General features: G+C 42.9%; 1 protein-coding gene across 4 annotated transcripts in view; it reads left to right on the top strand.

The window, feature by feature from the left end:
- Positions 1 to 26,348, top strand: part of ERBB4 (erb-b2 receptor tyrosine kinase 4) — a 600,803-nt gene that overhangs the window by 462,550 nt on the left and 111,905 nt on the right. For 2 of the 4 annotated variants that reach the window (XM_069860563.1, XM_069860561.1), the window contains exons 10-16: positions 2,023 to 2,096; positions 2,588 to 2,678; positions 4,110 to 4,309; positions 8,987 to 9,119; positions 11,732 to 11,825; positions 13,252 to 13,406; positions 19,904 to 19,978. In XM_069860563.1, the coding sequence (XP_069716664.1) occupies positions 2,023 to 2,096; positions 2,588 to 2,678; positions 4,110 to 4,309; positions 8,987 to 9,119; positions 11,732 to 11,825; positions 13,252 to 13,406; positions 19,904 to 19,978 (822 nt within the window). Of the gene's footprint in view, positions 1 to 2,022; positions 2,097 to 2,587; positions 2,679 to 4,109; positions 4,310 to 8,986; positions 9,120 to 11,731; positions 11,826 to 13,251; positions 13,407 to 19,738; positions 19,784 to 19,903; positions 19,979 to 26,348 lie in introns of all 4 variants that reach the window. The other 2 variants (XM_069860564.1, XM_069860562.1) reach the window with 1 other exon arrangement.

Genomic DNA, 26,348 nt, shown 5'->3' with positions numbered 1-26,348 from the left:
CTTCAGTCTTTCTGAAGATTCAGAGACATTTAGGTTATAATGAAGTGGTTGATACTCAGCTTCCTGGCTCACATTTCCCTGCTAGGTGAGGTGGAAAAAAATGATTTCTTCCTTTATTGGATGTAGTGTTTGGTTATAGCACTTCACCTACAGCTTGACTCCAGCCGTGAGAAAGAGTTGAAATGCACTTCAGTGGGACCCTACAGCTCAGTGGTTCTCAAAAGGCCAGCAAGTGCGAGCTTTGGCTGTGTGGTTGGTTGTCTTGTCTCCCCAGCAGGGAGTACAGTGAGAAAGGTTCATGTAGCAGAGGTGGGAAGAAGGGCTTTGGTTCAAGTGGTTTAAGGAAACGCTGCTCCGAATGAGTCAAAAGCCTGGAGGTCACTCAGGAGTCAGTGTCACCCGTTCTGATCCGGCCAGATGACTGACCAAGAGGCTGGGTGAGAATCTCCTCAGCCTCACAGGGCAGGGATTACTTCAGTAAATGCAAGAGAAGCAGCTAGAGGACATGAGCAATCTGGTGTGGATTATTCCAGTGCATTATGTGAAATGTAATTTTGAACGTTAGAACTGCTTTTGTGGCAAAAGTTTTATTAGCTACCAAATTATCAGTCTCATTAAAAAAGTACATCTAAATTAAAGAGACCAAACCCAAACTTGAATAAAAACATTAATCTCAAAAATATCTAAATTGGGGACTAGAAAGCAGAGGGTTAAAATATTTTATTCTATTTTATTAAAAGAATATAGGCCTAGAACATGTGATGTTGAATCTGCATTGCAGTTTGACTCTCATTCTTTGTGAAGAAATCTCACTCCAGCAGGTGTGAAGTATGAGGACGCTGAATTCTGCGACACTGAATTTTTCCACAGCATAAAAACCAATAGTATACGTAAAAGAAGAAGATTTAACAGTGAATTGAAATAACTCTATATTTCTGAACAACTTTTTGTTTAAAATTTGTTACTTTCAGCGAGGAAATTTTAAAAATGATGCTGGCTACACAAGTAATTTATTCTATATAAGGACAGCATCGAGAATCATAGAATGGTTGGAGTTGGAAGGGACCTGGAAGCCCATCCAGTTCCACCCCCTGCCGTGGGCAGAGTCTACTTTGTCTTAGGATTTGGGGGTGAAATTCAGCAACCTCATGTTTACTGCAGGCGAGGATTTTCCTTTTTCAATAGTAATGTATTTTCAAAGTCAAGTGCTGTATATCTGTTAGGCCATCACAACTTGTTATCTGGTTTTCTGAGAGCTCCGCTTTGTTAAAATTAAGTGTTTAGGATGCTTTTGTGATTCACTGGGCTTTATGTTAAGGTTCAAGAACTCATTTTGTTGCTGCTGACCTGTGGTTACTTCCATCAGTCTGTCACTGCGTAGACTTGTGAGGCACGTCCCCAAAGACAGCCGGGTTGATAAACCTGCATGTTCCCGTTCCAAGAATGATGGCTTTTGGAAAGCAGAAGGAGAGGTGGAAATGCATGCTCCACATCTACTGAGGATGTTTCCTGTCCTCAGAAAACCCACAAAAATGCTGTCACGCAGTGTTATAGAAGAATCTTTTCCTGCATTTTAAAATTATTTCTGTTTGGCTTAGGCTTCTAGTCAGATTATTAAATAGTTTGAGTCTTAACTCTTTTAAAACGAGGGGAAAAAAATATTTACTAACTTATGGCACTCAACACAATTATGTTGAAAATACATTTTTCCTTTAGGGAAGTCACCCATGGTTGTTTAGGATCCCTTAATTTTCCACAAGCATGGATATTTGCTAAAACATTTGAGTCTCAAAGATGCTAACCACCATTATTTTCCTTCAAGATGACTTTGGAGAAGTTTAGATGCAGGTTCTGCAGGAACAACAGTCTGAAAAAATTGGAAAAGATTATGAGGAAATCTGAAGAATATACTGCCTCAAAGCAATGTGCTGACCTCCTGAATGCCGCTTTCTGTATGGTACAGCTTTGACAACCTGATCTTTTTTCATTCTGAGTATCACGTTTCGTCCTTTTGTCTTTCAGGGACCCGTATCACACAATCGCCGCCATCAATCCGGAGAAGTTAAATATCTTCCAAACAGTGAGAGAGATTACAGGTAATGCTCCGATTTCCTATAATCTGAGCTTCTCACTTTGTGTTTGTGGTTGTCATTGCCTGGGGTTTTGGAAGAACACAAGGTGCTTTTTTTAAAAAAAAAAATGTCCCAAGTCACCGGCACATTTTAAAACTGAATGTTCTTAATTAAAGGAATTCTTCATTTTTGTCTGCTGCTGCTGTTTAGAAAAGGGTGGGAATCCAGGCTCTTTAGGTCCAAGGTGGCTGTTAAAAGGATGTGATGGCACTGGGACGGTTAGAGTCCTCCTTTGCCTTCCTGGAGGAGATGGTGGTGAGCAGGCTGATGAATTCGAAGCCATTAGTCTGCAGCATTCATTATCTGTTTAATTCTTTTTCTGATGTGAGCGCTGTTGGTTTTTTTTTGTTTTTTTTTTTTTAATGGTGAAGCCTCTCCTACTTTCAGGTATGTGCTAAAGCGATCTTTATGGCTGGAATCATTGACGTTCACGTGTTTACCTTTTCTTCCTTCAGGGTATTTGAACATACAGTCATGGCCTGAGAATATGACAGATTTCAGGGTGTTCTCTAACTTGGTTACTATCGGTGGAAGAGCTCTCTATAGGTAAGGTCCTTCCTCCTTTGGTGAAATTGTTTTTTTTATTAGTATTCAATGGATCTTTGTTCAGCAGCAGTGAATGCAACATCCTTTGGGAAGGGCATCGTAAATTGATACATTTGTCTGTGTTACTAGGGTATGCATTAACAATATCTCTGCTGATCAGTTGTTTAGAATAGGTAATACCTTTAGAAACTAATGATTTGATAAAAATGAATGTCTTGGTTCATCGCTGTAGCTGTTAACTCATTGTCTGGAAAGAACAGTTCATGGTTTAAAATAACTCATGAATGTGAAGTGCAGCACAGAAGAAGTTAATAGCAGAACCTGGCCCCATTATCAGGAAGTTTCTCTGGTTTCAATGGAAGTGCCCGAAGGACAATGTGGTTTTAAGAAGCGGTAAAAGATAAATACAAGGATGAATACACTAAAATGGCTGAGGTGCCTTGCAGGCGGGGTGTACAGAGCTCTGTGCTGCCATTTGTACCTGAGCTGTTTCCCTCTGACAACTCACGCAGAGGAATTGGTTCAAAGGGAAGGAAATGTGGTGAGGAATAATGGGGGAAGCACAAGAAGAGACCTGAATGATGCGAACAGCAACGTGGGTTCCTGGGTAAATATGGTAAATTGGTCCTGGGAATCTGCTGGCATCTAAGCAGCAACCCAAGCAGATTATGACAGTGAAACCTTGAGGTTGAATTACAGCCCAGCATCCTGTTTGTAAGCAGCAATTTTTATTTGGAACAGCTGGAAAACAATTACAATAATTAAAATACAATACAAACGGATGCCCAGACCCTGGATATTGTCTTCACTAATCTTCAGTCATAGAATGTGTGCAGTCATTTCTGTGTTACACAGACAATCATTTACCACTCCTTTGATGAAGAAAGGAGATAACGACATATTATAACAAAAGAAAAATGAAATGCAGAAAGTGGGCTGGAAATATTTCCTTGAAAATAACAATTTCTCCCTGTATTGCTATAAATGACATTAATTTGATGCCTGACAGAAGATGTTAAAACGTTTTGCGTGACTTTGTCAGCTTCTGCTTTCTGTATAAACTATCAGAGCATTAATTCCGTCATCCTAGAAAAAAAAAAATCTGGGTTTATTCAGTTTTCTTAACAGCACTTTATCTCGAAAAACATGTTAATGGATGAAATGGAACTGGCTGAGGGGCTTTGCCGGCCCATTTGGCCTAGAGCCGAGTGTCACAGTGTTTGTGATAACACAGGGCTCATCACTTCCTAGGCAACAGAACTGGAAGTTGGCTCAGAAAATTTGTGATGCCCCAAAATAAAAGTTTTTTGACCAAATTTCAGTTTTGCCTAAAAGATAGGAACTACTGATAGTGGGAAAATTCCAACCAGCTCTAGTGAATTCCACCTTCCTCAGCTAATTCCTGTTCTCTCTTACTTTTGCTTGTCGCAGTGGCCTTTCCTTACTCATCCTAAAGCAACAAGGCATTACGTCTCTGCAGTTCCAGTCCTTGAAGCAGATCAGCGCCGGCAACATCTACATCACAGACAACAGCAATTTGTGCTACTACCACACCGTCAACTGGACCAGCCTCTTCAGCACTCCCAGCCAGAAGACAGTGATTCACCGCAACAAAAAGGCAGAAAACTGCAGTAAGTATTGCTGCTCCCTGCAGACATTCTTGACTATGGCTGACTCACCTGGGGGCAATTCATAGACTCATGGAATGGTTTGGATTGAAAGGGACCTCAAAGCCCATCCAGTTCCACCCCTGCCATGGGCAGGGACACCTCCCACTGGATCCGGTTGCTCCGATCTCCATCCAACCTCCCCTCCAGGAAGGGGGAATCCATTAACGCTGACATGATAGAGTTTGGCAGAACTCTTTTTTTCTCAATAAGAAAGATAAAGATAATGGATTTCAATTAGTGGAAATGCTACAGAATTATCTGGCATGCAAAATATCCTTTGTGCTCCTGATATCATTGATTATTTCATCTTGTCGTTTCTGCCACTTCTTAATAACATTAAAATAGTCACCAAATATTACAACCGCTTTGAGATGGCTTTTCCAAAAGCTGGTTAAAAGTCTAGAACAGACTGCATTTGTGTGTAGAATATTGAAAATACAGGAGCAAAACGTATGTTTTTTAAATTTAAAAAGATGCCCATAAACCCCGCAAAGCTCTACTGCTTTGTGTTGTCTTTATAATATCATCCCATGCAGGGCCAGAGAGGGGTTGGGTACCTGGAAGGAATGCATCCCCTCTTCTCCACCTTCCCTGGTAGAAATGTCCATGTCCAAGCTTGTATACGCAGGGAACATAAAACATCAAGCCTTTGATGCTGAGAACTTAAGAAAGGATGGTAGGAGGTGATCAGCAGCAAGATGTGATCATCAGAAGGCCCTAAAGGAGGCCTGAGCTTGGGGGCTGGTTACAGGAGAAAAGCTGAGGGCAAGGCGCAAGTTGGGGCTTAAACGGTTGTTGCACCTGTAGCACAGTCTGATAGCGTCTCCCGAGGCTGTTTAAGAGTTCAGATGGCAAATGGGCACCTACAAACTGATAAGCTGAGTGGGAATCAGTTGGAGAGCATTTATCTAAAATACAGTGCTCTCATCTAATGTAGGCTTTTAATTGTCTACTTCTATCAACTGTAATCTTAAACACAGTTTGTGTGTAAAACTCACTTTATGAACATTGTCAATGCAGAATGAGTGACTCTAAAGTTTATTGCTAAAGTAAGTGCTCTGATAGGTAGATTTTACAGTTGCTCCTTGCTGTAGTTATGAAAAGCCATTTGACAGATCATTTTCTGTAAGGCTGTTGAGGACCTCCATTATTTTTTGTTTGCACACCTTCTAACAAAAATATGGGTTCCTTTGAGCTTGATTTCTGGGGAGAGGGAGCCAGGTTTTGCGAATAGGGTGGGTGCTTAAGCACAGGAATGTGAACAACATCCTAACAAGCTGAAAACAGCTTCACAAAGTGCTGTGGGCTGGTTCGGTGTCTTGCTGGGAGCTCACTGCTCACTCTTGCACGCTGACGTTTTCTGTCCAAGGGTAAGGAAACATCTCTAGTCGAACATCCATCCACTTGCACCGAGTGAAGCGATTGAGCTGGGCCTTGGCTCACGGTGACAGGTCAGAACATCTTCTATACCCATCACTTTGTCTCTCTCCTCCCACTCTTGGTTCCGGAGCTCTAGGGTCAGTCTCGGTTTTTTTTGTGATGGACCCCATATGAGTGCACACCAAACAAATGTAGATAAAAATGTTCTTTTATACAAAGTTATTTAAGTAATTACTTTCAGCTTTAGTGACACCTGCAGTGAAACCTTTACAGGCAAAGGTTGTTCGAAATGTGATTGTTATGTATTATACCAATTTAGCCACCAATTAACAACCTGAATAAATGATTACATTCATTATCAGGCATGATACAATGCTAATTGAAGTCTGCGGGAGCTTTCCTGTGGAGTTCATGGAGGTTTGGTTCAGGCCCATAAGTGTGTAGCCAAATCACAATAATTTTTCCTTTTTTAGGCAGCTGATTTTCTTGTGTCCTATCCAGGTTGGGGAAAAACACTAAAACCTTTCTTCCTCTACCTGTGTGACCCCATTAATAAAGAATGAACTCTTGCTCTACAACTCCAGATGAAAATGAGATCCTGTCTAAACTGTTATTGTTCTTGCTTACCATGTACGGCCTTGGGATACGCTGGAGCTTCTGAACATACTCAGCCCGTGGAAATGCCAAATAACGTATCTAAAATGGAAGCATTACTTCCACCATCCCTGTAATTACAGAAGAAGAAGAAAGACAAGCATAATGGGTTTTTATAAGCTGTAAAAATGCCAATCCCTTCTTGCCAAGGTTCATTGATGAAAACTTTTCTGTGACTTAGAATAATAAGAATGAAATAGTGTTGGGTTTTTTCAGATGACTTTTTTCATAGACTACAGGCACAGTGTTGGCTTGATTTCAGTAGGGCAATCGTGATTTTCTTTCCTGAAAAGCTGTCATTTTATTTGCATAAGGTTACCCGGTCTGTTTTCTGAGCTATCTTGTGAGAGTATCACTCGCTGTCTGAAGAGGAATTTTAGTGCAACGTTGTGCTGTGTGTTTAAGTAAATTCTGATCCCGAAGTAGTCCAACAGCTGAGAACAGCGAAAAGAAAGGGAGTCACTAGTAATAAAAGCACAATTTCAAGTTACAGAAAAAAGCCAGAAAGCAAATAGGAAACTGCCTTCCAATGTCTCTGTTTAAAACAGAATTGGAAGGATTTATGAATATTCTTGAGACTGAAAATAAGAACAAAGGGATCCACTCAGCAGGGTGGTTTTCTTGTGGTCTGACAGGTAAAGCGAATCACTGGCTAGAAAACAAAACTATTTCTATAAGAAGTCTGCTTAATTAGAACTGTGATAGTTTCTGGGTTGGGTTTTTTCCCTTGTTTTTTTCCATTTGCTGGTACAGGTTGAGCCTGGAGCTGTCTGTTAACCCCTGATGTCCCTGCAGCAGGAGGCAGGACTCACAGAGTTCTCGGTGCAGGGTCAGTCACCCGTCAGCACGAGGCTGGGTGGCATCAAGGGAGACAGGGGAACCAGACACAAAAGGCTGGAGTCTATTCTGAGGGAGCCCCAACGTGTGCTCCAAGCCCTAAAGAATAATCGGGGTTCCCTTGTGATAACCAGATGAAGCACCCAAGCTTTATTCTGGGGGGTGTCGAAAAGGCAGGTGAAAAAGGAATCTGGATGTGCTACACACATAGTGTTGCTGCTGCAAAGCTTCCACCTGGTTCCTTTGATTTAGATGAAGTTTAGTCAGTGGCAGCGGAGTGGAACTACTGACATAGGATGGTTTGGGTTCGAAGGGACCTCAAAGGTCATCCAGTTCCATGAGCAGGGATACCACATAGTTGTAACTACATCTGTTAGTTGTTATAAAAATGTTATGCTTTAAAAAAAGCAGGGTTAGGGCAATAGGAAAAAGCAGGAGATTTTTGTCTCTCCTTCCGTGGGCTTTGTGTGATTTGGTTCCTTTGACAGCAGAAGAATGGCTCTTGAGTTACAATGGAGCTCAGAGAAAGAGAACGAGACCTCTCTGTAATGGTGTGGTAATAGCTCAGGTCTCTGAGAATTAATATGCTTTTAAGGAAATTAATTGAACACCTGGAATTACTCCTAAATTAATTATTTTATGTTTGCCTGATCTGAGCTCTGATGTAATAGAAGAGCCAAGAAGATACTTCTGAACACCCTTCTGGCTGGTGTCATTAAGGAAGTATATGTGGTATTATAAAAAAGAAGTACATGTATTCAAGCTTTCCAGCCTTGATAAGCCGTGAGTGAGCAGGCTTTGTGTTGAGGTGATTGTTTATCTTGGGTGCTTTTGAGGGCTCTTTTGCTATTTAGGTGCTTTTGGAAGAAACAGTTTTTAAAAACGCAGTTAATGGTGACTTTCCCCTCACCATCCGTAAGGTTTTTATCAGGGAACCCTGCATTCAGAGGCAGTGTGTTATCCTTCAGTTTAATAACCCTTCTGGGGATTTGGACAATTGATTTTACAAATCCTTTACATTTTTGGCATTTACCATGTCCTGTGTCAGGAAATTCTGCAGCTTGATCTATGCCTTCTATGAAGAAAAATTTCTGTTTTGAACTCTATTGGGTTCCTGTCTCTTTGAGTGCCCAGGAGGGACTTGGAAGAAGCAATGAACAATTGTTTCATGCTTACTTATCTTCTTCTTGTCATTCAAGGTTTTACAGGCCTTTATGATGTCCTTTCTTACTTATTTCTAAGGCTGCTCCTCTGTTTATTCCTGATTTTATCACCGGTGAAGCACTCTTCAGCCTCATTCTAGTATATCCTTTCTGAATAGAACAGACCAGATGTGCATATCATATTCAAACTGGGAGAGCACAGGGTGTTGTCTGCAGTGGGATGGTGATAATTTTCTGGGTTTGCTGTACAGTATTTCTAGAACATCTGAACGCTCAGTTGACTTTTCTTATTGTGGCAGAATTGTAGAATCATGGAATGGTTTGGGTTGGAAGGGACCTCAAAACCCTTCCAGTCCAACCCCTGCCATGGGCAGGGACACCTCCCACTGGATCAGGGGCTCCAAGCCCCATCCAGCCTCGCCTTGAATCCCTCCAGGGATGGGGCAGCCACAGCTTCCCTGGGCAACCTGGGCTAGGCCCTCCCCTCCCTCACAGCAAAACATTTCTCCTCAATATCTTGTCTCAATCTGTCCTCTGTGAGCTCCAAACCCTTTGGATTTCAGAGAACTATGTGAATTGATGATAGAATTCTCTCTCTCTGCAGCCGCTGATGGAATGGTGTGCAATGAGTTATGCTCAAGCGATGGCTGTTGGGGCCCAGGGCCAGACCAGTGTCTCTCCTGTAAGCGCTTTATCAGGGGAAGGACCTGTATCGACTCTTGTAACCTGTATGATGGGTAAGATATTTCCATTCCACTATTTCCTCAAGGACTTTCACGAATAAATTATTTTGGGCTTACATTAATCAATATATGATTCGATTGCCGATATGATTGATTTCAAGTGAAATATATTGCAGGAGAAGTTATAGGTCTTTCCAAATCTGAAGTTGTGTAGAAGGCTTTCCCTCATATTCTGCTGCCTAAAATTTTCATGCAACATCAAGAGGTTGTTGCATCTCTTGCATTTCTGAGGGTTGGTACATTTTGATTTAGGTGGAGACCAAAAAACCCACCATTTAGCACTACTTGAATATTGACACCCTTTTTCAGAAACACATACAATTATGTTCTTTCAGATTCATTAGATTTAGGCAGCTGATAAAGAATAAGGACACCAAAGTAGGAAAACTTGCTGTCTTTTCCTAGTACGCTATGTACGTGTGCACACAGAAAAATAGTAAAACCAACATGAGTTCTTCCCTTTCTTTCTCCCACTCATCATCTCTGGAGGCTATGGTACCTATGTACCTCACTCTTGTAGTGAGGTCACGAGGAGGCTCTCACGACAAGCCCTCAAATCGGGATGTTTTGATCTGTATCTATTAGTGACAGCAGTTACGTCTTCCACAGGCTCAGTTTCCTAGTAAATATGTGATTTGTGACCTGGGCTTGGGGAGAAGTTGTTCTTTTATTTGAGAGCTGTGCACATTCACCTCTCCAGGCATCAAACCCCAACAGAACAGCTCTACCTTCAAAGCCAGAGAAGGGTGAACTCACTTGCTGTGGTCAGGTGAGGTGTGCCTGAGCTGTTTTGTTGAAATAGACCCTGAAGGCTGTGGAGGAGCAGAGAGAGAACATGGGTAAACTAAGCACAGAGACCTTCATCTGTACCAGAATATTGCTGGAATCCACTAATATGCGTGTGAAGCACATCTTTACTTGTTAAGTGCACATAGTTTCACTGGGTGATGCAATAAGGTGGGATCCATGTGCAAAGCTGAGCTGTCCATTCTGAGCTAGTGACATCAATTCCTTCTGTGTTAGAGGGAGGGAAGCAGCCCCTTCAGGTGTTATCTCCTCTCAGCCTAGAAGAAGGTGAGATAAATAGTGTTAAGAAGGCACTGGAGGCTTTTTGTGAGTGGCAACTAGAAGCTGAAATGGAATACCTGGTGTTTAATGGAAGAAATCCCACTATCACTGCTTTTCCCCGCCTTTTAAGTTGTTAATAAAAAACTCAAACACTTGGGTGATAGTTTCTTGTGGATGCCTGAAATTAATGAGCAAAAGGATTTGTTTTGGCACTTTATAGATTCAGCCCTCAGTCTAGAACTGTGGTTGATGAAAAACTTATGAGCCTTGTGGAGAACAAGCTTTAAATCAGGTGTGTGCTCAGAGACTTAACTAAACCAATAAGAACAGTGCTGAGATCAATGCTCCTTCTAAAGCTTTCCTCTCTGATAGTGATGTCTCACATAGAACAAGTGGCTTCCAGAATCTAAGCTATGAGGGATAATTCCGTAGAGAAAAATTGAGAAATAAGCTGCTTTGTCCTGTTAATGAAGTCCGTATTTCTGAAGGGGAGAGGAGAAGAAATGCTCTAGTTTTCATAGAATCATAGAATCACTAGATTGGAAAAGACCTCTTGGACCATCGAGTCCAACCATTCCTGTCTGCCACTAATCCATGTCCCTGAGCACCTCATCCACCTGTCTTTTAAATGCTTCCAGGGATGGTGACTCTACCGCCTCCCTGGGCAGCCTCTGACAGTGCCCCATGACTCTTTCTGTGAAAAATCTTTTCCTGATGCCCAGTCTGAACCTCCCCTGGCACAGCTTGAGGCCATTCCCTCTTGTCCTGTCCCCTGTCACTTGGAAGAAGAGACCAGCACCCTCTTCTCTACAACCCCCTTTTGGGTAGCTGTAGAGAGCAATGAGGTCTCCCCTCAGCCTCCTCTTCTCCAGGCTAAACACCCCCAGCTCTCTCAGCCGCTCCTCATAAGGCCTGTTCTCCAGCCCCCTCACCAGCTTCATTGCTCTTCTCTGGACCTGCTCCCAGCATATAGAATCCTAGAAGGTCTGGGTCAGAAGGGACCTCAAAGCCCATCCAGTGCCACCCCTGCCATGGGCAGGGACACCTCCCACTGGATCAGGGGCTCCAAGCCCCATCCAGCCTGGCCTTGAACCCCTCCAGGGATGGGGCAGCCACCCCTGCTCTGGGCAACCTGGATTAGGACCTCCCCACCCTAAACGTGAAGAATTTTTTCCTGAAGTCTCATCTACATCTTTCCCCTTCCAATTTAAAGCCATCCGCCCTTGTTGTGTCCCTGCACACCCTGATCAAGGGCCCCTCCCCAGCTTTCCGGCAGCCCCTTTGGGCACTTGGAGGAGCCCAGCTCTGCTGATCAAGGTGTTTGCTGCTCACCTGCCCCTGGGTGAGGTTGTTGCCGGGCGCGGCTTCCAGGGCTTGTTAGGGGCGGCAGCCTCGTTAGCAGAAGTGCTCTCAGGTGGTGCTGCCCGCCCTTCACGAGGCTGGAACCATCTCCACCTGCTGAGGGAGCGGCCATTTTCTGTCTCACCTTCAGTCTCCTTCTAGCTTTCTCCTGACCTGCCTGCAAAATTTTCTCTCAGGGAGTTCCGAGAGTTTGCCAACGGTTCCGTCTGCGTGGAGTGCGATCCCCAGTGTGAGAAGATGGAGGAGAACATGATCACGTGCTACGGGCCGGTAAGGACGCCCTTTGGGTTGGGATGGGCTGAATCGTTTGACTGCACTAAAGCACAGGTGCTTTCTACTATAGACTGTAACGAAGGCAATGAAAATGAATGAAATAATAAATAATAAAAGCTGAAAATACTCGTATTCTGCACGTAGGGAAAGAGTTCTTGTGCTGAGAATGAACTGCCTCAGATCCCCTTCTTTAAGAAAGTGGCTTAAAGTGTTTTCCTTTCCTCTCATAAGTTGTCTAAATGCTTCAGCAGTACAAACACTTGTAAATGGTAGTTTGTGTGCAGTTGCGATGCCGGTGCCCTCTTCTATCCCTGGTTTCATTCTTAATGTTCAGTTCTGTCTTGGTCGTTTATGTTCAGTTTCCTTTTTACTCCACAGGAAAAGTGTGTGTTTGTGTCAGTCTCTTAGTTTAGTTGGTTTGTTTTTAACTTGTATTAGCCTTTTAGATTGTTTTGATAGATTTTTTTTATGCGTTCTGAGTGGAAGTTACCTGCAGCTCTTGCCTTTGGAATGTCCTGTGAGTCTTCTTTCAAAGATTATTGCTCTTTTGTGAGGGAGTAGTGGTCTCTTTCTTTTAGTCTTTTGTATATTGCCAAGATTTAAAGCCATAAGTAGCCTGGGCAATGAGGAGTTGTATTTTAGGCTGTTTGTCGTTGAGAAAATTCAACCATAACTTATTGCCGTATTTCTTTGACTTATTTGCTGAATGGGAAAAAAAAGGCAGCATCAAAACCATAGCAGTGCTGTGTTTTCTGCAACACAACCATAAAAAAAAAACCCTAATGTTTCAAATGTTCAACTCATGAGGAAAATTTGGATTTGTAGCAGGGTTGATGGACATAAAATCCTAGACCAGTGCCCAGCCTGAACACCCAATCTGATTGTACGCTGGCTTATCCTCACAGCTTTAAAATTTCACTTTTACGTTGTCTAGGAGCCTTGGTTTATAGTTCAGAACTGTATTAAGAAGAAGGAGACCTTGTAGGTCTCTGAGATTGTTGTGACCAGGTGCCATGGGGAGAATGCAGTGTGGAAAATAACTGTGGAGCACAGAGGCGGGGATCTCTCTGAAAGGCTGTTGCTTTGTGAATGTTCAGTACTGAGCAACATTGCAGGAAACCTCTCAGAGTTAATTTTGGGCATGAGGTCCTTGTGTTAAGCACACCAGTAATATTGAGAAACCTATTTAGAAGCTGACATGTAGACTGACAGAATGGCTTTGTGGCCAAGAGCACCATGATTTACGTGTCTGCTACTCCTTAACAAACACTAGAACTGTATAACTAGTTCACTCTTGACTGGGGAAGGAATGTTTCTACAGTTATTGGTGAGCATGCTGTCAGTCTAGGACCTGCAATTCCAGTGCAGCAGAAGAAGATGGAGTAACTTGAGTGCACTGCATTTCTTTCACCCTGTTTTCCAGGGACCTGACCACTGCACAAAGTGTTTCCATTTTAAGGATGGTCCAAACTGTGTGGAAAAATGTCCTGATGGCTTACAGGGCGCCAACAGCTTCATTTTCAAGTACGCTGATGAGGACCGTGAGTGCCATCCATGTCATCCTAACTGCACCCAAGGGTAAGTGCAAATGCTGTGAAGTGGACCATCTTATTTCCTATTGGTAGCACATGATGATTTACATACAGTTTAGATTGGTAAAGCACTTGTCCCATTCCTGAAAACAGAAAGTGCACAGTGGTGAGGTAACCTTAGATTTTTCAAGTCTCTTGTGACATTCAGGTTCCAGTCATGCGTGTCCAGCAGCTTATCAGAAAAAAAACCGCTTCCATCCCTTTGAAAAACGATAGAGAACATCTTTCTGCAGCAATGCTCTTAGCTTTCCTTCTAGCTGCCACTGGTTTGTAGCAAATGTAGCCATTGACATTTAAGTGTAGGCCAGCACAATAACTGCATTTTTTAGTATTGACTTGTTGGCAGAAATTTTCATCTCTGCTCCTTTGTGTTGGCGAACTCATCCAAGCAGCATTACTGTGAGACATATATGATAAAACCCTGTTTTTCATATGGGGACTGGTGCAAAGGGTTTGTCTGAAACCAGACTTTGTACAGGAACATCTATTTCTCAAGTCCCCAGTGCCCCAAAACTCTTGTTACATTTGGACATGTGCTGCCCCTGTATCTGAGCCAGAACTAAGAATCCGTGCAACAAAATAATAGTAGTCACATGTGTGACTGTTGCTTTGCACGGGCACGTAAATTACAAATGGCTTTTTGATGAGAGGGTTCGTGGTGTCCAGCACACAAAGAAAAGGGAGAGGCAGCCAGGGAAGAAAGTAAAGTCTTCAGCCAGTGAAATAATCTTCTACAAGAAGCTTTTATTGTTTAGCAGCGAAAATTAAACCAGGAAATTATTCAATGTAATCTCGATATCAACAGCTGTTGCCGTTCAAAATGAGACCTTTTGCTGGTTTTGCAAATCTAATTACAATAGAGCCATTAGGGAAATGGAAGTGAGATGGCGAAGAGGCAGCCAGGATCTCAGACCCTTTGAGTCAATTATGCAATAAGAAAAACACTGCTACCGTGGAAGAAGAGCATAAGAAGAAGCAATATGAAGAGATGAGTTCACCTCGAGAGCTCTGGTCCTTTCTTCAACAGATGGTGGAAGTGCCAGTTCTGATCACACCTGACAAGCCCAGCTACAGGTGGTAGATTTACTCTCCACCCTGTGTAAGAAGTGCCTTGCAGCTCTGCTGGCCTCTCCAAAGACCGGGATGTGACATTCCTCTTCCTCCTCTTTTCTGAGGACATCTAACTGGTACTAATCTTCGTGGCACAACTGTGTCTCTCCTAGACCAAGAAAGGAGCAGAATCTTTTCCATGCCTTTCCACATCTTCATATGCATCAGTGTTTTGCAGATGGCTGGCTGTTTTTATCTCCCTGGACAGAATCATAGAATAACCAGGTTGGAAGAGACCCGCCAGATCATCGAGTCCAACCATTCCTATCAAACACTAAACTATGTCCCTTAGCACCTCGTCCACCCGTGCCTTAAACCCCTCCAGGGAAGGTGACTCAACCCCCTCCCTGGGTAGCCCATTGAAGTGTCCCACGAGCCTTTCTGTGAAAGATTCTTTCCTAATGTCCAGCCTAAATCTCCCCTGGCGGAGCTTGAGGCCATTCCCTCTTGTCCTGTCCCCCATCACTTGGGAGAAGAGCCCAGCACCCTCCTCTCTACAACCTCCTTTCAGGTAGTTATAGAGAGCAATGAGGCCTCCCCTCAGCCTCCTCTTCTCCAGGCTGAACTCTCTCAGCCGTTCCTCATAAGGCCTGCTCTCCACCCCCCTCACCAGCTTTGTTGCTCTTCTCTGGACTCGCTCCAGAGCCTCAACATCCTTCTTGTGGTGAGGGGCCCAGAACTGAACACAGTATCCTAGCAATGGAAATCCAACATTCTAGTTCATAAACAAATAGGAAGGACGTTTGGCAGCTGTAACTGAACTTAACAGTATTTCTTTGCAGCCGTGTGTGAGACGAGGTTCCTTTGTGTGGAGTTACGTTGTCATTTAATCCTTGAACTTTCAATTCAGCCTTCTTTTCATTTTCAACAGCTGATTAGGTGAAAGAACGCCTCATTTAACGTTGTGTGCCAATTCCCAGAGAAATGACAGCCTGCCACTGATGAGCGGGCCAGAGGCTTCACTGGGTTACTCACATAAAGGTTTGCTTATCTCGCAGATGGGCAACTACCCCCTTGCCATGAGTAAAATACTATTCCTCATAGTAATCCTCATCCCCTTATTGAAGAGTTAATGAGTCTGTTCTTAGGTATTTTGTTACCTCTCACAAAAACATCTCACCACCACTCAATCAAGGTAAGCATGAGCATTCTTTTCTGATGTTCCTTAAGACTTTTTGGGATGTCATTACGTCGGTGATACTGTTAATGGCTTCTTCTGATGCTGGGGCTTGTAGATTGTCTGTCTTCTAGCCAGTGTTGTTAGGGGCTGAATATGTCCACCGAGAGAATGGAAATGAGTTACGCTCTCTCCTTTTCTCCTTCAGTACTGAATGTTCCAGTTCATACCCTTCCTTTAGAAATTAATATTTAATTTCACTTCAATGAAGAGCTTTCCTTGAAATAGGTTGAGGAGGGAACACGTCTTGATACTTGGCTCAGAACTTGATGGTACAGAGAAACCATAACTCTACTTTATCTAGTGTGTCTGTTCGCTTTTCTGTCAGATCAATTGCCAGAATAAAACCAATACCGTCGCTGTGCAGCTTGGGTACTCGTCCAAAAGTGTGGAGCTGCTGCAGAGCGGTGCTCCCAGCGCGGCATTATCTCGCTCCCGCAGTGCTGCTCTCCTTGAATCAGGCTGCTTGCTGAAATGGGTTGTTAATTCTCAAAGGCTGTTTCTAGGCATCCTCCTCTCTGTTGTTGTCACCAAGGAAAGGATCTGTCCCACCTCTGCGTTTTCTGCAAGCGTTTTGCCTCAGTTCCATCATGACATTCACAGATGATTGCTTTGCACCCTAGAAATTGGTAACGCTATTCCCTCATTCAAATATAATGACAGTTTCTGTTAATATGTGTGTAATTATCCAGCCCCGTTAATGATCTGACGTTGACTGAAAGAACTATCAAGGAGTGACTTCCTTGGATGCAACAGCCCTGCTCTTGGCCTTGGATGCCCATGATAAATAAAAGCTATTTGAAGCCAGTTTGGAGCAGATCTGAGGCACTCAGGACAGCTATCGCATTTAATTCAGGAGAGTCAGGAAGCGTTTGGCATCTCTTCTTGCAGAGCTAGCCAAAATGGAACACTTTCACAGAAATAAAATACTAATTATATAATAGCATTTGACAGTCGGCTTCCTCGCTGGGCGAGACGTTAACAGGAGATCTCACTCGACACCTCTCCTCATCAGAGAAAGGCACTTTCTCACACGGCTTTTTGAAGGAAGTGCAGGACTTTTCACCAAAACTTTTTTTCCTCGAAGTCAAGACCAAAGAAGTCGGAGAGCCTTATCAATACACGTGTTGTCCAGAAGGGATTTGAAGTACTGCCTCGTTCCTAAAGCTTAGGTGTGTTTTTAGGAAGGCATTATGAAACAATAGTGCAAATTCAATGGGAAAAAACTGAATAAGATGCTTATTATTTTGTGGACGCAATATTTCCTTCTGCCCCGGTTCAGCTTTTTTAATAACTCAGCATTAGACGTGTCGTGTTAGCTGAGTAAACCCTGGGTTTGACTTGTCTGGTTTTATCCGTAGCGAGAGTTGGATGACGAGGTCATCGCCGTGACTCAGGTTTTCTCCTGTCCAGAGATGAGGCATTTATGCCATTGTTTAATTGCTTTTGTTTGATCTCAGTGACAAAGGTTTTTGAGGATTCACCTGACTAAAATTGGCTTGGCTGTTCTGCATCTGTGAACAATTAAGGCCCCACCTTACAGTCAAGGAAAATTGATGGAAGACACTATTTGCCACAGAGGAAAAAACAGTCGTTACACCAATTTTCAAAGCTGTTTTATCTCATCATTTTCTTTCAAAGGATGATTACGCTTGGATCTCATCCTAGCTTTACAGCTAATTTTCTGTATAAGCTATATTGGACTGCTCTGAGGTACTGAATATATCATTAATAATTTGGCACGTATCAGTTAACCAGTTCATTTTGCAGAGCAAACTTGGAAACGAAACTGTCATCCAGGCTCCAAGCAGCAGAAGGAGGAGCTCTGGGGGTGATGGATTTACCAGTGTGATGGATCGTTGTGTCACGCTTGTACTTACAGGTGTCAAAACGCCTGGAACCAAGGAAGATCTTCCAGAGGAAAAATAACTGATGCCTTGGTGGTGCAAATCAACTCGTTAACAGATATTACCATTACTCAGTGTTGTACTTTACTGCGTGTAATCAGAACAGCCAGTCAGGGAGTAGGGAACTGTTCTCCACCACAAGGAGTAATGGGAATTGCATCTAAACAGAGCTCTCTGTTTGCAGCTGGGGAATCCACCGAAGAAGATTACAGGTTTAAATAAAAATCAATGGTATTTCAGCTTGGAATGGGTGAGGTCCAAACAGCTCCATCTTCTTGCATTCAAGTCCTGTTCTCCCAGTGTCTGAGAGAATAAATGTTCAGATGGGAAATGACTCCGAGGCAAGAGGCTCTTTGTGTTAGTCTTCCAGTTATCTGAACTGGTAATGGGCTCTCAGGCCTCTAATTTGGAGAGGGCTTTCTTTTTATTTATAGCAAGAGTCTGAGCTCAGCTTCTCTTGACATGCTAGCAAATGGAAGAACCGAACAGGTTTTTTTTTTCAACCTCCTTCATTACTGAACTGGTTTTCTGTAAATTGCTGAGAATGCCATGAAAGGAAGAAACATTGGATGTGTTTGAGACCAGTTGGATTTCAGATAGTCCTGGATTCTGAAGTCCTGAAGCTCAGCACAGCTGAAATTTCAAAAAATACCCATCAAGAGTTCTCTCTAAGTTTTTTAACTCCATTCAAGTCTGCTGCTTCGATTCTATGCATTACCTCACCACCTGAGTGTTTAATGAATCCCTTTTCTGTCTGCGCATTTGCTGAAGGAAACCGTTAGTGAGGAAATCCTTTCAATTTGTGTTTGCGTGTCACAGTTTTCATTTAAAAATACAAATTCAAGAAAACAAGAGGTAAGATTTGCTATCGTTCTGCTGTCCCTGATGGGCAGGTAAGGGGAAACTGAATTTGCTGAACCTGTTTTCTAATGACAGTGTGATAGCTAATTTAAATGCAGCAGTCTGATGAGTGGCAAGTGATGGTGAAATGGAAAGAAGATCTCATGGGAGCGTATTTGAACTTTCAGATTTCTGACATGCACGTCCCTTTATCAAAGCCAAACTGAAAGCGGGAGAGACTAAAAAGAGTTGGGGATCATACCTTAAATTTAAAATACCTCAACAGACGTGAGCTTCAGTCTGGTGCTGTGTCAGATCAGCTGCTTCTGTAACAGCCGTTCAGCCAAAGAGCGTGTTAGTCAAATGCCTCTGAGAGCTTGTTAAAGAGTTGAAATAGGGGGGGTTGGTTTCTTTCAAACACTGAGGGCTCGATGATCTTTGCGGGTACAAAGGGACCAGTTGGGCATCTGGCACTCAAGGGCGTCGGGTTGTCGTAGCCCTTAAGCTTAACTTTTCTCATCTGTCTCTGTAAATGTGGGGATTGCCTTGCTATTTGAATGCGAAGGACGTAGGATGCCACTTCACCTCCTGCTCTTCATGAGAACAAGGAAAATCCACTCTATATCCATGTTTTGCAAGCAAACTCTTTGCCCATGTTGTGCCTTAGTGCCGCTGGCTAAAGCGATTCCCTGCGTTTCCATCGCCTGTGGTGAGCACCTGCCGACTTTGTGAGTGGAGGACTGCCGGCAGCATCTAAGGAAAGCAGGATAAAATCAGCCAACACCATTTTGCTCTGTTTTTTTGTTGGTGGAAGCTCATCTTTGAGCTTTCCTGATAAAAGCGTAGTCAACTTCCAAAATATTTCTGCAGTTGCCCTGGCTGGGAGCTGAGAGCAGAACGAGCAATTTGCATCAGTTACAGGAAGAAACAGGTTTAACTTTCTGCTCTTGGAGGTCTTGCCTCGCATATGAACAGCTTTTGTGTGGTAATCACTGGTTTGATGGTTCAGAAAACATCCAGAAAAAGCAACTCTATTGTCAGGCCTCCTTCATGCGCAGGTGAAACCGGCCTCAAGTGTTGGTGGAGCCAAGATGCATCCAGCCTTGGAGCGCTGTTGATGTTGCAAGCTTGGTTTTGTCACAAGCTGTAATTTTGGGGTGACTTGGGTCTCTCTCTCGAGTTACAATTGAGAATGTGGCACAAAACAGGGGCTCCTGCTTCTTGAATTCATAAATAACAGCTTTCTCTCTTTCTCTCCCTGTTTTCAATGTGGATTTGCTGCAGGTGCCTAGGGCCGCGTATTGAGGACTGCATCGGCCTGATGGATAGGTACTTGCTGAGTGAGCGTTCCCTGTGTGTCTTCCATCCTCCACGTGTGGACAAGGGCGCATGAGGCTGCATGTCCCTGTGAATGGCAAATGACATGTTTTGTTCTGTAATTGCCTGCAGGTGTAGAGGTCCTGCTAGTCATGACTGCATTTACTATCCATGGACACGCCAGTCCGCATTACCACAACATGCTAGGTAACATCCACCACTTCTCCATTTTTGTACACAGGGGCCTTCCTCACCTGCCATAGGAATGTCATACTAGCCAGCTTGTTCAGAAGCTCTAAATTTAGGAATGATGTAATTTTGTAGAATGGTTTGGGTTGGAAGGGACTTTAAAGATCATCCAGTCCCACCCCTGCCATGGGCAGGGACACCTCCCACTGGATCAGGGGCTCCAAGCCCCATCCAACCTGGCCTTGAACCCCTCCAGGGGTAAGACATCCATGAATTCTCTGGGCAGCCTGGGCCAGGGCCTTCACCGTTCTCCTGGATTGAGATATGCCTCTAAATATCCAAATTTACTTTTTCCATTTGAAAGCCAATTTAATAGTTTCATTATTTGGCTGACTGGAAAATACCTATTTATTTTAATTTTAGGCCAAATCAATAAGGACTCAATGGTGAAATTTTCTGCAGAAATACACTTTTTTTTTAATGTAAGTAAACATCGTGAAAACTCTGGTCAAAATGGAACTTACCTTTTTTCCATTTCTTGGTTTCTTTGTTGAAGGCAGAGCTGAGAAGCAAATGAAGCTTTTTTTTCCCATACTTCACTGGAAAAAACTATTTCAGCCAAACTTATTTCTTCCTTAGTTGATATTACACTGTGATTTGATATTTTTTTTCGTTTTGTTTTAAAATAATGAGTAGTTATAACACTGTAGCAGTTATATTTTTCAGTAATGATAATGGAAATGAATGTAGGAAGACTATCAAAATGTTCTGGTTTTGCTCTGTGTTGTTTTTCATGAAAGCCCTTCCTTTCCATTGAATTTCAGGGCCATCGACATTCTTTATTTTTAAATTCAAACTGGTTAGTATGACTTCCAGGCTCTGGGATTACTGTCAGGAGCTGAGACTGGATGAAAAATGTATCATTTCAATCAACTTCACCTCATTAAGGATTTTACTTTGCATTTTTTTTTCTTCTATTGTCTCTAATAAGAGGTTTTAAGGTTGTTTTTCTTTCCTAGTTGTGTACCTAATGTGAATATTCCTGTTTCTAGCTGTTGAAGGAGGACGTGTTTATACTTGAAAAACAGTGCTCTATGAATGCTGTCAAACGGTTAATTAAATCAATGTCTGTTCTGACTTAATTCATAGACCAAATAATAAGTAATGGGGCCATACAAAGCTACAGAGAACAGAGGCCACGCTGAAGTGTTTTGCTTTAGTAACCAACTTAAAAATAATGTGTGTTTCATTAATTGGAGTTTTAATCAGCTTTTAAGGGAGCATGAAGAGCTTTCTGCTAGGAATACAGCTTGTTGGCTGCCATGGAACTCTGACAGCATTACAGGGAGCTCACTCTGGCTTCCTTCGATAGCCCCAAAGCCAGCCAGGCCCTGGTCACTTGTTAATTCAAGTGGTGTAACTTCAAAACTTACTTCTGCCTTGAAAGTGCTCAGGTAGAAGGAGGTCTCTGGAGGAACTGCCAAATACCCGTGGAATTTGGTGGAAAGGCTCCTGTTAATCCCAGCGGGGGTTAAATTGGGCCCTGTATAAGCAGAATTAAAGGAGTGGCACCTCTTACCTGATGACATAACACTTTAAGCTCTGTTAAATCAACAGGCAATGCTTATTTGAGGTTTTATGTTGTGTAAATCATAGTTTTGTCTCCTTGAAACTCCTGTCAAGGTAGTAAAGCAAATTATCAAGGTAGGTAGAATTTAAAGCAATTGCTTTACTTTGCTCAAGTGAGTAATCCTTACTCACTTGAGTAAGTGAGGGGTGTGGGGAAAGATGTGCAAATGTTTCCTTTAGTTTTGATGTTATGGGGTTTTCTTCGTTTTCCAACTTCACCAAATTTATTTGAGGAACTGCACTGTGTTTAAATGTCAGTATGTGTTCTTTTGCTTTCAAGCCCAAGAAGGAGATTTCATATCTGTATATTTATTAGACTAGTGAAATTGTGCAATAATTTTTTTTTGTGAAAATGATTTGTTTTGTTTGGGCTAAGGACGAGCAAAACTGCACTGGCAAAAGTGGTACTTTTAATTACAGTCAGGGTGTAAATCGATGGTGGATGTGCTTCACTTTACATAGAACCTTCTTCATGTCCCGTTAACAATTATGCAGCCAAGACTTACAAAGTTTAAAATAATTAATAATGAGCTTTACCCTTACCCATTGATTAGAATTTCTTCCATAGCTGTGAATTAGCACCGAGATGAAAGGCAGGGCTCTCTGCTGCTCGGGGAGTGGAAAGCAAGTGCAGGGCTCTGACCGCAAGATGCGAGCTATTTCTCAACATCACCTATTTCCATTTCCATACTAGTGTTACTTTTCTTTCCAGTTTAGTAGTTTGCGAATTGGTTTTGCCATGATCTGTTGCCTTGAGGGATTTTGTCAGTCTGGTGGAATAACAAAGGAATTCTTCCTGTCAGGTTTAACACAGATAAATCACGTGCCGCATTTTTTATGTGACTGATGAAACTTCACTTTTTCTGCTTGTGTTTTGGTCCTTTGTGTCTGTGGAAAGAACCCCTTACTTCTGGTATGTGTGTCTTTCTGCATAGCTGTGTGGTTTTCTAGCTTCAATTGATTTCTGTCCAAAGGGATGCAGGAAACCCTTTTCTTTACCCATTCCCAGCTCGGTGCCATGTACACAGGCTATTTTAGCCCTTTTCTGCTGGATTATTTGATAGATTTTTACTTGCTGCATCTCGTGTCTTTTTTTTGTCCCTGTGAGGACCACATTTATTTTCAATGTGTTCAGTTTATCCTCATGAAGGCTTTCATTGTGTTCTTAACTGCCAGGAAAAGGTCAAACTATAAAGGAGTTGGAAGTCATGGGAGGAATGAGTGCCTCTTCTGCTGGTGGTTAGTTGCAGATTCCAATTATTGTTATAGCTCTTGATTTATTGTAGTTGAAATCCTACTGCAGGGAAAGCCTTTTATTTGTGACATATTCTGTCTGTCTTTATATCATGTTTAGTTTGTTGTGTGCATTGTCTGATAGACATTCGTGTGCTACACTGACTCCGGTTGCTCAATGGGTGTTTTGTGAACGCTTCAGGCTGCTCGGGTAGCAAAGAGCCTGAAGGTACGGGACAGGCTGGCAGTGAATTCCCCAGCCAAGGTGGAGTCCTTAGCTGGCATGTAACCAACATCACTGCTTCTTTGTCTTTTTTTCTGTCTCCTTCCTTCCTCCCTCCCTGCCCTGCTGAACGCGTCAGCCCAGGGAACGGAGCTGAGACCAGAGCCTGGCGTTTGGCTTTTCTTGGGTTCTCCCAGCTCTTCCTGCTGTTACTGCCTGGGCAATGAGGTGTATGGGATTTTTAGTGTAATGCTTCAGTTTGGGTTCTCCCTTTTATATCAACCTTTAAGTTGCCAAAGCAAAGATGGGAAGCAGATGGAAGCTGGAGTTTCCCATGGAGTTAGCCGTCCCCCTTTCCCACCCCTTCCTGGAACAACACTCCTCCTTTCATTACCTTCTGACAGTTGTAGTCACTGGTTTCTTTGAATGAAATAGCGTAATCGGTAGCTCTGGAACAAGAAGCACAGGAGCAGTGCACCTGCTTCAAAGATTTCGATAACCGTTGCCTAAATTGAAGTCTGAAGAACTGTACAAATACTCTGCTGTTCATTACGAAAATTACCTGAAGCAGTCACAAAAGGCTGGTTCTTCTACACTCCCTTGCTCCCAAGTATGTCAAAATGTTACTAAAGCTAGGGCGTGGACAAAGATTTTAGTTAAAATATGAATTTTAAATATCTTGGTCTTCTTACAATTTGTTTTGCTTAATACTAGGGAGAGGAGATCATGTAAGGAGGAGTGAGTGAGGTTTCTGTTTTCCAGTGCGTAAGAAATTCCAGATCTGAAGTGATCAGAAGCGTGTAGGAGATATGATAGGAAAGAACAAGCACCTTGATGTCATTGGTCTGAGTAAGCTGATGTCTCATTCTATTTATATTCGAAGAAAATATTATTCACGCTTCCCTTTTAACTAACAAACTAATTAGCCACGGCCACTGTTGTCTAGCCATAACATAAAATGAAGGGTGGATGTTAACTCGAATTACAATCCTAATGCTAGCTTTATCCCAGCAAAGGATGTCTGCTCAACAAATCATTGCTTCCTAAACCAAAAAGCTGGTTTATACACTGTGTGCAGAAGAGCTAATTAACAGTAAACCCTGTGGAATGCAGGGAAATCCTTGCCGTAGCAGTTTCATACCCCTGCGCAGTACGACAGCAATAGGATCGCACAGCAGCCCCGAGTCAGTGGCAGGGAAGGGAAACCACCTCTAAGAAATTGCTAATGCTCATTGCTTTTATGACGCTCTTTCTGTCACTTGGAGGAAAGCTTTACGTATGCTCTGTGTTTTCGTAGAATAAGTATAGTCATTCTGGAGGGGCAGAGGATGAGAATCTGTATAGAACAAGAGGAAGAGAAGGATCTGTGAATACAAACTAAGCTACATTACTCGATTGGTAGAAGATGCTACTCTTGAGAGACTTTTAATAGGGAGATTTCTGATGCTGTATCAGAATAGAGCGGTTAAAGAAGGCCTGGAACACCTTCCCTGTGAAGAGAAGCTGAGGGTTGGGGTTGTTCAGCTTGGAGAAGAGAAGGCTTTGGGGAGACGTTATTGCAGTACATAAAGGGGGCTTAGGGGAATGGTGGGGAAAAACTTCCTTAGCAGGGCCTGTTGCAATAAGACAAGGGCAAATGGTTTTAAACTGGAAGAGAGGTTTAGACTATACATTAGGAAGAAATTTTTTTATCTTGAGGTTGGGGAGGCCATGACCCAGGTTGTCCAGAGCAGTGGTGGCTGCCCCATCCCTGGAGGGGTTCAAGGCCAGGTTGGATGGGGCTTGGAGCCCCTGATCCAGTGGGAGGTGTCCCTGCCCATGGCAGGGGTGGGACTGGATGGGCTTTGAGGTCCCTTCCAATCCAAAGCATTCCATGATTCTGTTTGTCTGCACTGGTTTGGCTGCACAGGTAATATATGATGCTGAAATAAGTTAGTGCTACAAAGAAGTGACCTTATTATAGAGCAACAGTGTGTATCTTGCCACTCCCCAAAGGGTTACTTTTATGGCTTGAAATAAGGATTTAATTTAGATTTAATGTCATTATAAATTAATTATCTATTATTAAAAATACATTTGTAGAGCTTTAGAAATATGTGAGATGTAGAGTTGTTTAAACCTCAATGAATGGTTTCTTAATAATTCATTAATATTTAACACATAATAAATCAGAAGTAAAGCTTGCAGTCTTAGTGCCAATCTACCTGCCTAATGCAGGATTTGTCGCTCGTTCCTATTTAGACAATTTACGTAACAAATTTGCTTGACTTTAGAGTCCAGCCAACACTTAATTCTGTGTTCTGACTTACTTGTCTTTGATAAGACATTTCCCAATTTTACTAGCCTGTAGCCTGGAAACACAGTAGTAAACTAGGAATCATAGGATCATTAAGGTTGGAAAAGATCTCTAAGCTCATCTAGTCCAACCATTAGCCCAGCTCCACCGTGCCTGCTAAACCATGACCTCGATTGCCACAGCCGCATGCTTTCTGAACCCCTCCAGTGATGGGAGACTCCACCAGTGCCCCGGGCAGCCTTTTGCAATGCTTCATCAGTCTTTCCTTAAAGAAATTTTTACTGATATCCAATCTAAACCTCCCCTGGTGCAGCTTGAGGCCTCAGCCTCTCATCCTACACTTGTGAGAAGAGCCCAGCACCTACCTTGCTACAACCTCCTTTCCGGGAGCTGCAGAGAGCAATGAGGTCTCCCCTCTGCCTCTTCTTCTCTAGGCTAAACAGCCACAGTCGTCCCAGCTGCTCCTTATAATCATGTTTTCATGATTTGTAAAGATATGAAGGGGCTTTTTGTGTAGGAAATTGTCTGAAATGCTATCAGCCTTTGAAGTACTGAGTGTGAACTGTTTCCTCAAATTATTTGCCCTAGATTCCCAATGCCCCGCCTGTGACATAGCCTGTCCATTAGAAACACAGGCCGGCAAAGCAATGCACCAAGGGGATCTTTGCCTCTTAAAATGCTTGCTTGGATATTTATTACACCTCTTATTTTACTCACTGCTCCGTTGCAAGTCCTGGCTATCAGCTTGTAGTAAACCTGATATGTTTAGATACGTCACTGGTACTAAATAGCACAGATATTGCTCAGAAGGCACAGATGCTGAGTGACAGTGGAATAGCAGAAGCAAACAGAAGGACAGAGGGTGTGGGTTTAATTATTTGTTTTGCTTCAGTTAATGCTGTTAAGGTTCAGCCAAGTTGGACCCCTGGGCTTGATGTCAGTGTTGCCAAGCGTGGTCTTACAGGTGATGCTGAGGAGGAGATATGACATTGCGATCCCTGCTGTTG

Source organism: Phaenicophaeus curvirostris, chromosome 7, assembly GCF_032191515.1.
Source record: "Phaenicophaeus curvirostris isolate KB17595 chromosome 7, BPBGC_Pcur_1.0, whole genome shotgun sequence".
Lineage (NCBI taxonomy): Eukaryota > Metazoa > Chordata > Aves > Cuculiformes > Cuculidae > Phaenicophaeus > Phaenicophaeus curvirostris.
This window is presented reverse-complemented; position numbering and strand designations above follow the sequence as displayed.